Source organism: Ipomoea nil, unplaced genomic scaffold (genome assembly GCF_001879475.1).
Source record: "Ipomoea nil cultivar Tokyo-kokei standard unplaced genomic scaffold, Asagao_1.1 scaffold1421, whole genome shotgun sequence".
NCBI lineage: Eukaryota > Viridiplantae > Streptophyta > Magnoliopsida > Solanales > Convolvulaceae > Ipomoea > Ipomoea nil.
In genome coordinates, this window is record NW_017617849.1 from 6,927,212 (window position 1) to 6,943,454 (window position 16,243).

The 16,243-nt window shown below is 34.5% G+C and overlaps 1 protein-coding gene across 1 annotated transcript; it reads right to left on the reverse strand.

The window, feature by feature from the left end:
* Nucleotides 1–4,589: 4,589 nt before the first annotated feature.
* On the reverse strand, nt 4,590–7,443 carry LOC109188425 (auxin response factor 18-like). Its single transcript, XM_019339091.1, has 4 exons — nt 7,264–7,443; nt 5,910–7,116; nt 4,952–5,805; nt 4,590–4,853 (listed from the first exon to the last, which is right to left on the reverse strand). Exons 2-4 carry the CDS (start codon nt 7,023–7,025, stop codon nt 4,784–4,786), a joined length of 2,040 nt encoding a protein of 679 aa, XP_019194636.1. The 5' UTR covers nt 7,026–7,116; nt 7,264–7,443; the 3' UTR covers nt 4,590–4,783.
* Between the last annotated feature and the right edge of the window lie 8,800 nt (nt 7,444–16,243).

The window sequence follows — 16,243 nt, forward strand, 5'->3', positions numbered from 1 at the left end:
TAAACTTTTAACATAATACACATCAACTCTTAACATAATACACACAAATTTTCTGATTCGGATGTACATAATTGTATAAAAAGAATGTACATAATTGTATAAAAAAATACACATAACTGTATGAACCAATACACATAACGTTGTGAACCACACATAATCTCAGCAACTTCCTACCGCGCCTCCCAACACTACCCCAAAACAACGTCGTTTTGGGAGGCGCGCGGCGCACAGTGCTATGTGCGTCGTGGTGTAGGATATAACGATTGACGACGGTTATCATTCAAAAATACTTACGGCCCAGAGCCCACCCTTACAAAAATATAAATAACTATGTTAAACAACTGATAATCATTTTTTTTTAGTACTAGTGACTCTGTTACAATACAGTATTTGTTCATAACTACTTTCTCAACCTATTGAAGTACAAAGAGTCAATATCGTCTCCACTTAAGTTCAAATTCACAACCTCAACTTGGTATCATTAGACTATACCACTGAAGCTCAAACCTACAACCTTCCATATGGAAGAGCAACTTGATACCACTAGACCATAGGGTCTTTGGCACAACTGATAATCATTAAACATTCAATAAATTAAAAATGCAAAACTTGACCTGAAAGGGGTGATCGAATAGGTAGAACATGTTTTGTGTACAAGAAGGTTAAGCGTTCAATTCTTACCAATACTACAACAAGATCTTCCTAATCCATTTTATCTCGCCTGACCCGCGGTCGTGTCTCTAGTGCAGTTTACATCTCCCATATGATTTGCATGCTATAATATAGAAGCGAAGTTTACTTAATACATACCCATGAATTTAAAATTGACATCATAATTGATGACTAAACTAATATTGACACTATATGGGACCCACTGATTGAGAAAGAAAAGCAAAACAGCAGCCAGGCTCTGGCGTGCTGGAGACGCAGGCGCCCAGCTGGGCGCGCATCTGCGAGCCTTTTTTTTTTTTTTTTTCCTTCTTCTCTCACTCTCTCCTAGTGGCACCTAAAAAGTTGTATAAAATTTTCAATTGATATGGATGTTCTAACCACTTGATCGAACCTATGTTCATCACCATATTTAAGACATATAATTATCATTTATGTTGCACGTCCTAGTAACAATATCATAAACATACTTTGTATTTTATAAATGGAGAAATCATCATTTTAGTCCCTCAATCGATTTCCAACTGTCAATGTGATTCATAATTTTTAATTTCAACCAATTTGATTCTTGAATTATTTAAAATTTCGTCAATTAACATACTCGGTATATCCCATCAAATAATACGAATTTTTACAATATGAATCATTATTCTTTTATTGAGACGCATTTACATGCTAATTAATACTCATATTTTAAGTTGATTTAACCTAACACGCATTTATATATATTTGCATGACAGCTGCAACATGGAAATTAAAGCTTAGGATTCCAAATTGCAAAGCACAACGTTGTTTGATGTAATGTGTGTTGAAGAGCTGAAATCAATGAGAAGAACAGTCCACCATTAACGTTCCGGCCTTCAACTCCCACGCCATTTTCTGTCCCCATGCATGCAATTTCCAACCCCTAGACCACCTTATTTTATTATATTGTTACAATAATTAATTAAAATTATAAATAATAATCGTACAAATTAATAATTATTCATTAATTAATCACCATCTATATATCTATATATCGGCTCGAAATTTTCAACAACGGCAACCTGATTTCTAGGGTTGACTGTTTTGTTTCCAAACATTACTCTGCAATTCTTGGATCTTGCGATTCCTCACTCAAAACATATATTTCTGTCAATAATCCATCTACTATATATTCTACATACATACCCCTATTCTACGTACATGTATACATACATACACACACAATTTATTATTATATTCCAAACGCGTACTCTTTTTTCATAGATCTTTTTGCTTTGCTTTACCTTATTTTAAAAATTCATAATCGATATTATATGAAAATTTTTACAATGTTTTATATTTAATGAACACTTAAATAAATATAAAAATAGCACTTAATGTGGATTATAAAGAAGTCAATTTTTTTTTTAAAAAATAATTATATTCTTGAGGGCGCAAGTCTTTTAATTTCTAACTTAACTAGATATATAAGATTCGAGTCTTGAAAATTCCCGCAGCTACTAAAAAAAGGATATATTGAACATATATATATATATATATATATATGACAATTAATTATCAGTTATTTTTAAATTTAATAGTACGTGTATTTCCCGACCTGTCATACTGAAAAGTGGACTCCTCTACTTGACAGACAAGCAATTCATAAAGCGTTTTTCCAATTGTCACACTCATTAACTTGTAGGCAAGCACCACATGACCCGACCCTCGTCATCATGAATTTCGACAAGTGCTAGCTACTTGACCCGTTGCTATAAAAACCATCGAATTGTTCCACAAAAGGGGATATATACTTCGCCTTGTAAATGTCTTTTTGTATTTCCAACCTGTTAAAATCATTCCAACTTTCTGAACTCCAACCAAACTTTGTGTATTAAGGATTACATATATACAACTTTATCTTTTATTAATAATTATTCACGTAAAATATCAAATAATTAACATTATAAGATATCTTAAAATTTGAAAAAGTGTTTTACTACTCTTGAGACTTCACTAAGCATTAATTTTAATATGTAGTTTTAGTTGACTAATTTAAAAAACTTGTGATTAAACTAAAAAAAAAATCCTAAAACAGAAAAACAAAAAGCTTAATCCATATTAATTAAGGAGGAGTAGTTAATTAAGGGTTTTCTCTCATTCAACGCTTCCTCCTCGTGCACATATTTCCCTGTCCTAGTAAAGAGCCAGTTGGATTATATTAGTTAATTAAAATGTTGTTAAATGTGAACATTATTGCAATGTGAGTGCCATTAAAACCACGCTTAATTGTTTAATGTTCTCACGTGGACACTTCATGACTTCTAGGCCAATTTTCTTGGCTCTAAAATATATGCCTAATTATCTTCAATGCATGTCTCCATAAAAAAGCATCAACTCCAAACAATATTATATATTTCCTAAAATTTTATTATATATATACCCTCACTCTCTCACAAAAAATTGCCCCCTCGCCCCGAAAAAATAGAACAGATTACTATATTAAAATGTCACGAGTTTAATTCTTACTAATACCTTATTAATAGAGGCTAAGACTTTTTTAGTGCAGTTTACATCTCCTGAATAATATGCAAGCTATTACACATAAAATAAGAGAAAATAATTATAAGTACACTTACAAAATTTTATGTATTGCAATATAAATTTATCTTTAAAAAAAAAAAAAAGGAAAATAAGAGTTGGGGAGATAATGGATTAAATTAATGAAGCCCGAGCATCGACACGGCGCAAACGTTGTTCGTGGGCCGGGTGGGTTTTAATTTTAGGCTTCGGACTTTAAAAAACAAGTTGACCGCCGATCCTAACGATGCGGATTTCACGTGACCCGCCTCACCCTCGGGCTTCGGGCGGGCTGGCTTAGCTGTTTCGCGAATAACGAGCGATTGTCCAAACATGACGTCACAGGAGGGGGTCGGGGGACCCACTTCCCAACTATGGGATTGTGTCGTATGTCTGTATGTATTATCTTATCAAACCTGCGATGATGATGCATCGTCTGTTACTGTCCACCCGTGTGAAAAGGGTAGTTTCTGCACGCGCGGACTTAGGAGCGTGACACATTTTCTGATCCCGTAATCTTGGTTGCCCTCCGCTGCCCGTTTGACCGACAGCCTCTTAAACCTTCTCATTAATTCCTCTCTCTGACACCGTTTTAACATTAATTAATCGTGTTTTCGAATCCCGATTCTTAACCTACGGTCGCGGCACCACTGTAGGGCTCTTGTCGTTGAATCACTAAAACATCGCCACCTCGGGATTAGAGTCTTGATATAATCATAATTTTATCAAACAATTGACCTGATAATCACAAATTTTTAAATTCAATCTTTTATGAAAAATAGTATATTATCATTCTTAATTTGAGCTAATCAGTTATAAATAATCTATATCGAATTTACTCAGAGTACACTTTCAGGTAAGAACTTTCCAATAAATTTAAGGGATGAGTCCTACATTATGACCTAAGCAGGACTGACTAAAAGAGACACCATTAAACTCGTACCATACTCAGACTAATCCTCATTCGCATTTTGCCGACCTAATTAAGGGACAAAGTGCTGACTAGATTGGTTTTGCCGACCTCTTTAAGGAATGAGAGTGCTCGGCTACTCACACCAACCAAACTGGTTAATGAAAACAGTTGTTTATGACAATGGTGCATAAACATTTCATAAACTAGATCATACGAAATGCTTAAATTAGCAGATGATTGTCACATGGATGAATAAATGAGGGTGTTAAATTAAGCATGTGTACTAATGAGGTTGACTTTTTATGTGGACATACAAACCCTTGTCACTTCCAGTTGGCACTGTCACCTCTGTAGTAGTTTTCCATGTATAACGTTAGTTGTAATGTTGCATGCAGTGTTCTTTCATGGAAAGTTTAACTTATTGGTGAAGAAGATGAATGATTGAATGTTCTGGACTTTAAGAGATAAAATACAAACTAATTAAGATCAATAAACAGGAACAATGGAGTTGGTATTAGAAAGCTTAATTCTACATAGATTTTTTGAAGGAGACTTCCTCCTATACAAATTCATGGCAGAGATTAAACAAGGAAATAAATAGGAATTACAAATGTAGCAATTTGAGCCTACATTTTACACAGATCAGCTAAAGGGTCTCTATCTTCCTACATTGTCACTGCTTGAATCTGATAGAATGGTGAGCCTTCTAGCCGTCTTGATGAACTCGCTGCAGAATCGAAACCAGAGAGAGATTCATGTCAGTTATGGTTGGAGAGTTAGGAGACACAACGAGGAACGTAAAGGAATCGAAGCGCTAAGATTCACCTGAAGGGTTCATCCCCGGTGTGCCTGACAGAGCTGGTGGTATCCTGGTAAAGCACATTGCTTAGCATCTCTGATCTTTGGATGCCAAACATGCTAGCCAGTTTTCTGTAGAGCTCCTCGTACGAGCTCAGGGCAGACAGGTCAAGAGTGCGCCCAACGTCATCAGATTCCATGAAAACCTTGCAATGACCGGTTTCAGATTTCTCGTCTTTGTACCAAGGGAAAGGGGGTTCGTCTGTGGAGTTCTCGGTTGGACCGCTATGAAGAAGTGCAGATCCCGAACCATCAGAAAGGTTCACCGTTTCCCCGGAGCAGCTCCGGGACATCTGCTGCTCAGTGAGGATGGCTTTCCCAAACAACATTAGCTTCGGGGTGGTTTTCGTTTCGTTATTTTGCTTCAAATTCGGGCTGCCATTTCCTATTGTCAATAGGCAAGAAAGGTTGTCATCATTCTCAGAACTGGCCTTTAAGCTGCCCGAAGGCGTTTTAGGCGAGATAGTGCGATCGAACTCTCGGTACCCAAACGGGAACACCCCTCCTCCTCCCTGCAGTTTGTTGAAGTGGAGATCCGTTAACGATAGCCCAAATTGTGCATGCCTGGCTCCCTGTATGCCTGCAGGAATGTTGTCTGATACACAAGACAAAGGGCTGCTAGGAATTAGGGGGTTGCTGAGTAGTGATGGCAGCGAAAACTGGCCCGAGGTGGGAAATTCGAGAGGCTGTGGAAGCCGCATCTTCTTCCTTGGCGGCGAGAAAGGAGATAAATGAATAGGAGGCATATTTGCTACCAAGTCAACTAGCCATGGATTAACTCGCTTCACGTTCTGAAGCAAGTCTGGCTCGTCCCACGCTACCTGTTCATAAGGGAAATTCAGAATCTAACCAATAGAGAGTATACTTAATACTTTAATAGGTTCATAGCAAATGGTTTTCGAAAAAAAAAAGAAAAACGTCACACCTGGAGAAGGCGCCAAGGGGAATTAGGCCAGTGGACGGGGTCATCAACTTGAACAGAAGAAATGGTTCCCATGAACCAGCTAATCCGAGAAGAGTCTTCGGTCTCGAAGGGCATCTTGAATCTCATCCCGGAGCACCACTGGATTCTCATTCCCGCCCTCACTGCAGAGGCCTTGACTACGAATTCCGGGGTGCAGGCCCGGGGATAGTAAACAACCTCGAAAGGCTGGGAATTTGCAGCAAGTGTTGCAGCTTCAACAACGGATTCACCTCGAACTTTACTTCTCCCTCTCAGACCCTCATCACAGTTTCCTCCACCCTGACCATTCCGCATAAACTTCTTCTCATCGTCACTAAAGAACCCAGAAAATCCCTGATATAGCGAGGAGGTGTAAGTCCCTGCCCCCGTATTCCACCCAGAAGTAGCCTCGGGTCCATTCCCAATCCCTCTCTTCGCCCTTCGAATCCCAACAAAAAGCTCCCCATTTTCTGCCCTCAAGAACACAATTGAATCCCCAGCCACGAGCTTCTTCTGGTTCACGAAATTACTCCACCCAGTCGTCAATAGATGACGCCTTGGCGTCCCCCTATAAATATGCCTAAACTTCCATGTCTCCCCATGAACATCCTTAGCTAAGATGGTCTGGACTGGGGGCTCAGCCGAGTAATCCAGCCGGGGAAAAATGGTTTCAGCACAATACCTCGGAACCGAGAAACCCCCTCCATTATTCGCATCAGACTGTGTCAAAGTCTTGGCAAATGAATTAGGTTTCTCCTGATTCTCATTCTTATCGAAACCGGGAATCCCCCCATCAATATCACCATCACCACATTCATTCCCCTTCAATGGCACCAATCTAATCTTGGCATAAACCTCATCACTCTCAAAATCAGCCAAATACCTTATGGATGACACTCTACACAGAACTAAAGGTGGAATTCTGGGAAAACCCCCAAAATCCACAGCCTTTTGGGCATGCTCAGCATGCCCCTGTGGAAAGTAAAACACTTTGGAGTTCACACATGGCATTTGAACCATCCCACCAGCACAGGCATGCCATAGCTGGGAGTCCAAGCACCTCTCCACTTCTTTCACTGAACTCATCACATCAATCATGCTTTCTCAATCTCCTTATATCCTATAAATCACTAAATCTTTTCTTTAATTTGCTAAATATATATGAACCCTGATTACTCACTCAAAATTTCTGCAAACCAAAACCATATATACACACATCAGAGACTCAAACTAAGAAAAAGAAACAACAAAACCAAGAAAAAGAAACAACAACTGCTTAGATTCACCACTAAACAGATAAACTAAAAAGAGAGAATGGAGAGATAGCTATAAATACCTTGAAGGCTTGTAGATTGGTTTCAATATACTCTATACAAAGCTCCAGGCCCCATTACTTTTCCAATTTCCAGCCATAAAGATTCAAACTTTATCTCTGTGAGACAGTATTTTGCTTGAAAATGTGACTGGAGCAAAGACCCAATGAAGCAGTTGACAATATAAATAGTTGGAAGGAGGGGAGGTGGGTAGGGGTAGGGGGGGGGGGGGTTAATGGGGCTGACAGAGACAACAGAGAGACCACTCTCAACAGCCTTCTGAAGCTTCGTTGCCGACCAGAGGCTGGCACAGGGAATTGATTTGACAAATGACACACTCTCATTCCTATACACACAGGGTGTATTTATATATGCATATATGTATAGATACACCATGAAATACGGCTATAAAAATTAAAAAATACTCAATTTTTTCATTTAATTGTATATTTGTGGAAATTATACCATGAGATTTTGGGTTAGTTGGAGTGCAAGATCCAAAGTGCTTTACTGTACTCAACCTATTCTCATTAATCATGAATCATGATTCTCTACTACGGAATACTTTGCTTTTTATGTTTCGTAGATTATTAATTCCATTTTACACATCAGATTTATTATTTATTATTAAAATCAATTTTTTCACTTATTTTCTTTTAAAATAAATTTATTTGCATATTAATAATATTTTAAAGTAATTTCTTAATAAATACATTTTGTACTTCAATACTAAATTTAACATTATTACATACAAAAATAATAAATTATAAAAGTATCTAAATAAGTATCTCAATATTAAAGTACATGTAAAATATGACCTCAACGTATGATAAAATGTTCTCATAACTCGAATTTTAAATTATTGATTAAACTGAAAAAGACTTACGTAATTCATAATGACAAATGCTTTGCATAGAGCAGTAGATATATGGAACATTTATGATTTATTGACGGTACTAAAAGGCTGAAACTCAACTTAAATTAGGATTTGATATCGACATATATATGCAGGCACATACTCATCTACTAAATGTACCAAAAAAAAACACTCATTTACTAAAATTAACCTCCATGTACGAGATTAAATCTATACAAATTAACTTCTTTTTATTGCCAATTTAAACTTTTATTTATGTTTAAAGAGAGTGTTTGTATCGTAATTAACAGTAATGTTAATTATATTAAGTTTTAGAATAATAATCAAATTTAATACTTTTAAAATGAAGCTAATATTACATCTATATACAAAAATTAAATTTTATTTCGGAGTTAATTAATTCAAACTCTAACCAGATAAATGGACATACAAATAATTTAAAAGAGAGCTCGTGACTAAATTTGGAGCGTAAACTATATGAACTTTTGCATACTAACACCGCAATATGATATAGTGGTATGTGCTGGCTAAGCTACTGCTTTAACACTGTCCTATGCAAGGTTATTATTTTGTTAGCTTTCGCTAGTGGGTTGGACTTCTAGACTAGGTGGTCCAATTGTTTGCTTAAATTCAACCTGACTTGTCCATGCTGAATTATCTAAAACTTTATAATAACCTTATTATAAAAAACAATACTAACTTGAAGTATGATATGTTAGTTAGATGTGTTACTAAAGCTAATACAGAATATATCAAATTACAATATTGACAAGAAAATATTTAGGACACACAACACAAACATTGTACTCAAATAAAGAAAAACCACTGCCGGGGTCGGATATGATGTCGACCAGAAACAACATTCACATGTATTCATAGTACATGTACATTATACATCATTTAAATGTTCTTTAGTTTGTTGTTCATCATTATATCAAGTTTTTCAATTTTTCAATATACAGCTTATATAGATAAAATGATGATGTACTTGATAACATTGTGGGTCAATGACAACAAGCCCATAAAGCAATTAAATAGGGTTTTAGAGCATCTATAATAGTGCAGTTTTTTTTTTTTTTTTTTTTTTTTTTTTTTTTTTTTTTTTAACAACTGGAGGGTGTGGTTGAGTGGAAGGGTCTCATCTATCTTGAACCAAAAGTCAAGAGTTCGGTCTTTGGCTTTGGGAATGGAGTGCGTTGTTTCTTTCTCCCCAAATATCTACTGATGTTCATGCTCTGAATATTTGGGTAAGTGAAACATAATTCATAATTTTTATATTATATTAGAAAGTCATGAGTTCAATTCTTGTCAGTCCTCTTTTGTTCAAACTTTGTATAATTTATTTATTGTTTGTGGTTAATAGATTATTATTCCATATCATCAAATAATAATCAAATTAATATAATTTAGATAAATTTGGGTGTGGTTTAACCTGAGCAGCTAGGGTCATGAGTAGACGTTTGGTGTTTAGGACACAAACATGTAGTGGATCCTTAAAATGTCCCTAGTTATGTGTTGGTGACAGCAACACATGTGGAAGCATGTTGTAGCTCTCCGCAAACCACGAAAATACAAACAATAATATGTACGTGTTCTTGACATGCACGAAAAACTGCAGAAAATTCATGAACATGAACACGGTAGTTACACCCAATGTCTTGTCAAAAAGGGGAAAAAAATGTAAATGGGTAGTTTTTTTTTTTTTTTTTTTTTTTTTTTTTTAGTACTAGTGACACTGTTACAGTATAGTATCTGTTCATAACTATTGTCTCGACCTACTGATTTTTCATTAAAAAAATTATAATTTTTGTTTTGTTAATACTCTTCTGATTGAGTCTATTGCACGTGATATTTTTAGCGTGGTATTGTCCATACATAGTTAAAAATAATAAAATATTGGTGTTAGAAAAAATTAATTTTTTTTGTGGTAAAATATACCTCATAATTAAAACACATCTTTTTGTGTTTTTCAATCCCATTTTAATCTATTTCAATTCACTTTTAATATTAAGAAGTCACCTAGCTTTTAACTATATGTATGGATAATGCTATTTTTCGCCTTCGTTATTTCACTTTCTTTCATTGACCACTTATGAATTGATTAACTTCCTCAGACAAAAAAAAATAAAAAAATCTATTAATTAATTAAATATAAATAAAACTAATCATATATTGTTTCAAAGTAAATATTAAGATGTAAAATTAAGAATAAAATGTAACATTCTTAGAACTATTGTTCTCATCAGAAGAATCTAAGGATGGGGTTAGTGTTAATTTGTTTGTTTATTTATTTTTGTGCAACTTTTGTCTAAAAAAAATGCAACGAGTTATGCGTGAGTAACTTATTCACTTAGCGGGTAACTCATGTTTGCTTACAATTTATTTTTGTTTCTCCTTGTATTATTTGCCTAACAAAAACCTAGCATATTTTTAAGCCATGGTTATTGCTATTGTTGAAACCTCATGTCAAACCTAACTAGGTGTAGAAGACAAATATTTTAATGAAAACGAAAGCTAAACACATAGCAAGTGTATAGTGGTTACCCTAAAATTAATAAATAAATAAAAATTTAGAAAAAAAAAAAAAAAAAAAAAAGGAGTCATAACTAAAAGTAGGATTGTGTTTACGTTGGATGTTGTTTGGGGCAGACGACCCTACCCCATAAACATACATACATATACAGTTATACACACATAAATATTAAATAGTATTAAATGTAATTAGGAGATTAATGCGAGGAAATTAAAGTGACAACGTGGATGAGGACAAGAACATGTGACACGAGTGAGCGGTTTGGAGAAGAGCCAAAGTGTGCGGCCGTTGATTATGATTGTGGCTTTTACTTTATGGACGCAATTAATTAATTAAACACTCTCATTACTACTGCTACTGTTCCCCTTCAATGTAATAACACAATATTATATATAATCTATTGTCCCAAAAAAGTAACCAAGTGGCTTGGTGCATCGAAACAAGATTATTGTACTAAATTACAAATTAAATTTTTGTCAATATTTTTTCGAGTAAGTTCATCATATATAATTTTCTTAATGTGATTTAAATTTTTTTGTGTACTTTTTAGGTTATAGAAAAAGTTTTTTTTTTTTTTTTTTTTCATCCAGTGATATCTTTTCAAAGTAGTGGTTTTATTAATTACATTATTGTTGATTGAAGAAGATATTAACAAGGCTCATGCAAAATATCATCCAAACTAATGTCAACACAAACATCATTCTATTTTTGTGTAACAAGGATTAAATGCATTCCTGGGATCCCATGATACAACGCACTACCTAATCCTCCAGAACCAAAAAAGAACAGAAATTCGGGCAGTGCCCATCCCTGTCATGACGATGCTCTGTTAGGAAAATGCATGATGTTACAAAAAAAATTAATCTAGTTTTGCAATGATTCTAGGGTTGATTAAGTCAAATTGGGTTGTACAACCAGTCAACATGGGAATCATCGTCAACAAAAAAGGGATCATATGGGCCCTACAATCCGAGCGTGTGTGGAGCATGATTCTCATGTATGAAGGTCACGAATTTGATTCTTGTTAATATCATTTCAGTCAAATTCGTCACACCATTGAGTCTTTTTAGTACAATTTATTACCTTTCTTGTGTGGTTTGTAAGATTTTATCTCGTGCATATTTTTAGTAGTGATTGGGGGTCATCTAAAAAAAAAAAAGAAAAAAAAAGGATATTTGAGTGGTTAGAGTTGAAAAACAAAAAGCTAGCTTAGCTAGCTAGCAAAGTAGCAAGGCATGAACAAAGTTGATGATCTTTGTTGTTGAATAAATTAAAAAAGAAAAAAAGAAAAAAAGCAACCAACAACCTAGTAACCCAATCCTTTTATTGCATGACACAATTAGTACACTAGCAGCTAACGTGGTATGGTTGATTGTTCAAATCAAATATTCCTTGTCATGGCAATAAATTCACGAGTTTGGGGTGTTCCTAATGCATATGATTTTGTTGTGTTGTTTGGGGGCCTTTGAGTCCCACCACATTATCAATGGAGCTCCACCTTTATGGCTTATTCAATCCTCCTTTCAATTAATTTCTTCCCAAATAAAGTAAATATTACTTCACTTTCAAATCACAACCGCTCATATTTTTTGTATCAAGTATAACTAAGGGTGCAAACGAGTTTAGCTGCTCGCGAACTATTTAGTTAAAATTTGATTTGAATTTAAACAAATTCGATCTCAAGCTCAAAACCTTTTTGGCTTAGCTTGTGGCTTGCCGAGCCGCTCACGAACTATATATACAATTCGAACTCATGCTTAATTTGAGTCAGTTAGACCTATATCATGTATAAAACATTAACAAGCTTAATTCGAATTTAAATTTGTAAATTAAACTTGATCGAGCTCAAACTTGAACCACTATAATTATTTCAAACTTGAACTCAAGCCTACATAGGTTCGAATTTAGCTCAACTTATTTGCACCTATAGGTACAATAATACACACGATTTGGATTGTATTAGGTAATATCAGTGTTGCAAAAATCGCGCCTAGGCGCTAGGCGGTCGGCCACCTAGGCGCTCTAGGCGCCGATTAATCGCTCTAGACACCCGCCTAGGCGCTCTAAGCGGTCCCCAGGCGCCTAGAGGGCGCCTAGCGATTTTTGCAACCTTGGGTAATATAAATACTTGTCCTCACAAAATCAAACATTACCATGCACATAAAATGTAGTTGTATTGATATACAAAATGTATCAGGATTAGTACCTTAATTTTTTAAAAACTATATTAAATATTTAATGGGAATTTAAAATATATAAATGTGATGATAAACATTCATTTAAAAGCTAAGTAGCATAATTATATGTGTTGATATTATGATGTAAGTCCACCTAATTAATGCCACAACGGTTGTCTTGTCTCTCTCTCCTTTTTTTTTTTTTTTTTTTTTTCCTTTCTGGTGGGTACAATGGTTGCATTGTCCTATATTCATGTACACATACAGTTATTTAAAAAGAAAAAAAAAAAAAACAAGTTTTAATTATTTGAAATCGATTGAACACCAATATAGCAATGTGTGAATGAACTCCATTTGGACCCCACTAAATAAATGTCTCAATTTAATTTTATTTGTTCAACCAATAAACTAAATAGAATATTTGCTGGATTTTTCCACTTAAATTTCAAATTTCTATTATATTGCTTAATATACCACTAAAATATAAAAATGTTTGTTCGAATCTTATAAATGAAACAACATTTATTAAGATAGTTTTTTCAAATAGGGTTCGTTTAAACTTAGCAATTTAGTGAAATTGATAAATGAATTGGGCTCACAATGACGAGTTCATAAAGTTCAAAATATAATACGATAAAATTTAAAAAGAAAAAACTGAGTTTTTTTAAAAAAATAGTGTGCGTCAACAAAATACAGAAATGTGTATGTAATTTAATAAAAATTACGTCTCTTTTCGATCAGATAATCAGTTTGAATTTAAATATGATTCCTTCTTTATCTTTTTTTTTTTTTTTTTTTTTTTACCTAAAAAAATAGAGATAATAAAATATAATAAGTGCTTTTTGCATGATCTACCAAAAAATTATTAATTTCTCCTACCTTTACTTTACCATAAAGCAAAAATAGACAAAGTGGCTAACTTATAAACAATTTTAGGAATATATGTTATTATCATTTTTGTGTGACAAGAAAAATTTGCTGCTACTACTAAAAGATGTGCATTGTATAAACTTTGTTCTTGTGCGACAACTAGCAAACTACACAAGAAACGTTTTCAAAAAAAAAAAAAAAAAAGCAGCGATACAAATTTAAAACTATTAAAATAAAAGTTTAAAAAAAATATTTTTTTAATTCGACAACCGCCACGTTAACAATCAATGGATAAATATGTCACTTTTGATTAAATTGCATTATTCAATTATCTAATTGCAATTTAAAAAAATAGAGACCAGTTGTAATTTTGTGTGGCCTGAGTCTATGTCTATTTGATCCTTATTCCATTATATTATAATTTATTGTCATTTTAAAAACATAGAAAGAGACATTTCAACAAATTAAAACAACGTACGGAGCATCATCCATCCCGCTGCAAATGAAATCCTGTTATACATAATGTTGTCACCGCCGGCCGGCAGCATGCGTACCAGAGGCGGCTGCCGGACGCCATTGAAAAGAAGGCCGGGCCAGTTAAATTCATGCGGCCAAAATGATCGAATTGAATAAAATATATATGAAATATGAAAGGCATTGAAGTTTCAGAAAATTGGAAGCAGTTTTTCTAGTCAGTTGCTAATTAACCACTTGCATGCATGGAAGTATTGGCGATTCCAAATGTGTCGCAATCCAATTAAGTTGTGTTACAGAGAGAGAGAAAACAGAACCGCCCAAAACCTCAGAGGGAATTCGACAGCTACGAGACAAATCATTAGACCGACGGCACATATATGTTTTCTTTTTGACTTTTCCGGAACGCAGAATTGTGTTGGGTCGATATATATGATGCATCCCTGCATGTACGGCATGCATTAAGAATGGATCGGATCGGAGGCAGTCAATTAAGTAGAAACTTTCAAAATAACAACTGTTGTATACTTTTATGTATGTTTGGTTGACAGCTGCTAAGATTGAATCCGGCATGAACTATTCCTAGCCGAGGATGATGCATGTTTAAAGATTATTGGTGTTGTGGCTAATGCACAACCGTTTGTCATGTTAAATAGTTTTGGACTCCATAGAAATAACTTGAGTTAAATTCCTCAAATAATCAACTTTGTAATACCAAGATTTCAAGTACAACTTCATGTAACCTATATCTTTTAGCTTTCTTGGTTAGGTTGTTTTACCTCATAGCCCTTTGCAAGCTAATGTCATAAAAGCGGGTTTCACAAATATCTTACCTTTAAGTAGCTGCTATGAGTTACGTTTTCTCACAAATCAAAATTTTGGGTTTGATTTTTTTGTTTTTTGTTTTGTTTTGTTTTTTTTTTTTTTTTTTTTTTTTTGAATAAGTCAAATGTGAGCATGTGGACAAATTGCATTGACTTACCTCATTGTGATTCTTCATCTACTATAATTGTAAGACAAACTTCACCTAAAACGATAACCGCTGTGGGCTTTACCGTAAATCAAAGTTTTGGACTTTACCTTTTTTTTTTTTTAGGGTGCAATTCGGCCTGAATTTCATATTAGCCTCAGAGTGACAGAAATGTTGGGTCATGGGTGTTACAGTAATCTTAATGCATTTATACATGGGATCAGGTTTTGGAATACATTGTAAGAATACTGGGCCTTGTATGGTTTAAAGTTTAAACCAGTGATTGGGCTAGGTAAAATGGTTTGGGCTGGTAAAGCATTCTAGTATAAGATGGGACCCAGCTTTGTAATCAGGTATTTTGATTATGGCCCATTGTTGAAGAAGCAGTATCACACACATATATAGCGCAAACAATTATAGCATGTTTTGCTTTTTATTTGTTCATGTCAACCCCTACATTTATGTATATTTGGATGGTGCAACCAACTGAGTTAGTCTGACAATTAACTTGATAATCACAAAATTTTATGTTCAACTTTCTATCAGAGCTATCTATTATGAAGTATGAATAACCTAAGTTGGCTAGGGCTACGGGTATTAATAGAATAGCAAGTGTTAGAGTTCTCGTCCATGATGCTCACAGTGATTGGCTAGATTTATAATGAAGATAAGAGTTCGATGATGAACTTAACTCAAAACCGGCTAGGGCTACATGTATTAATAGAATGGCAAGTGTTGGAAGTCTTGATACTCATGGTGGTTGGATAATCATGATAAGAGTTCAAAGATGAACTCAACTCGAAATAAATGTGTTAATTACTTAGTTAATATGAATCCAAACCAACCAGGAGGAAGAGTGATACTAAATAATCCCCCAAATCATTCATGCTCTTCAAAAAAGAATAAATATATCGATCACTTATAGTTAATAGAAGTCAAAACATCCAAGTACCTAGGGATTTGATGATATCACAGATTCAGTCGATAGTATATAGATTAATCCGAACAACGGAAAAGATTGATGTTCAATAGTCCTCCAAACACCATATCTTGCACCTGTTGAGTTTTAGATGGTTTGAAGAGAATTTGAGCAAATTTGGAG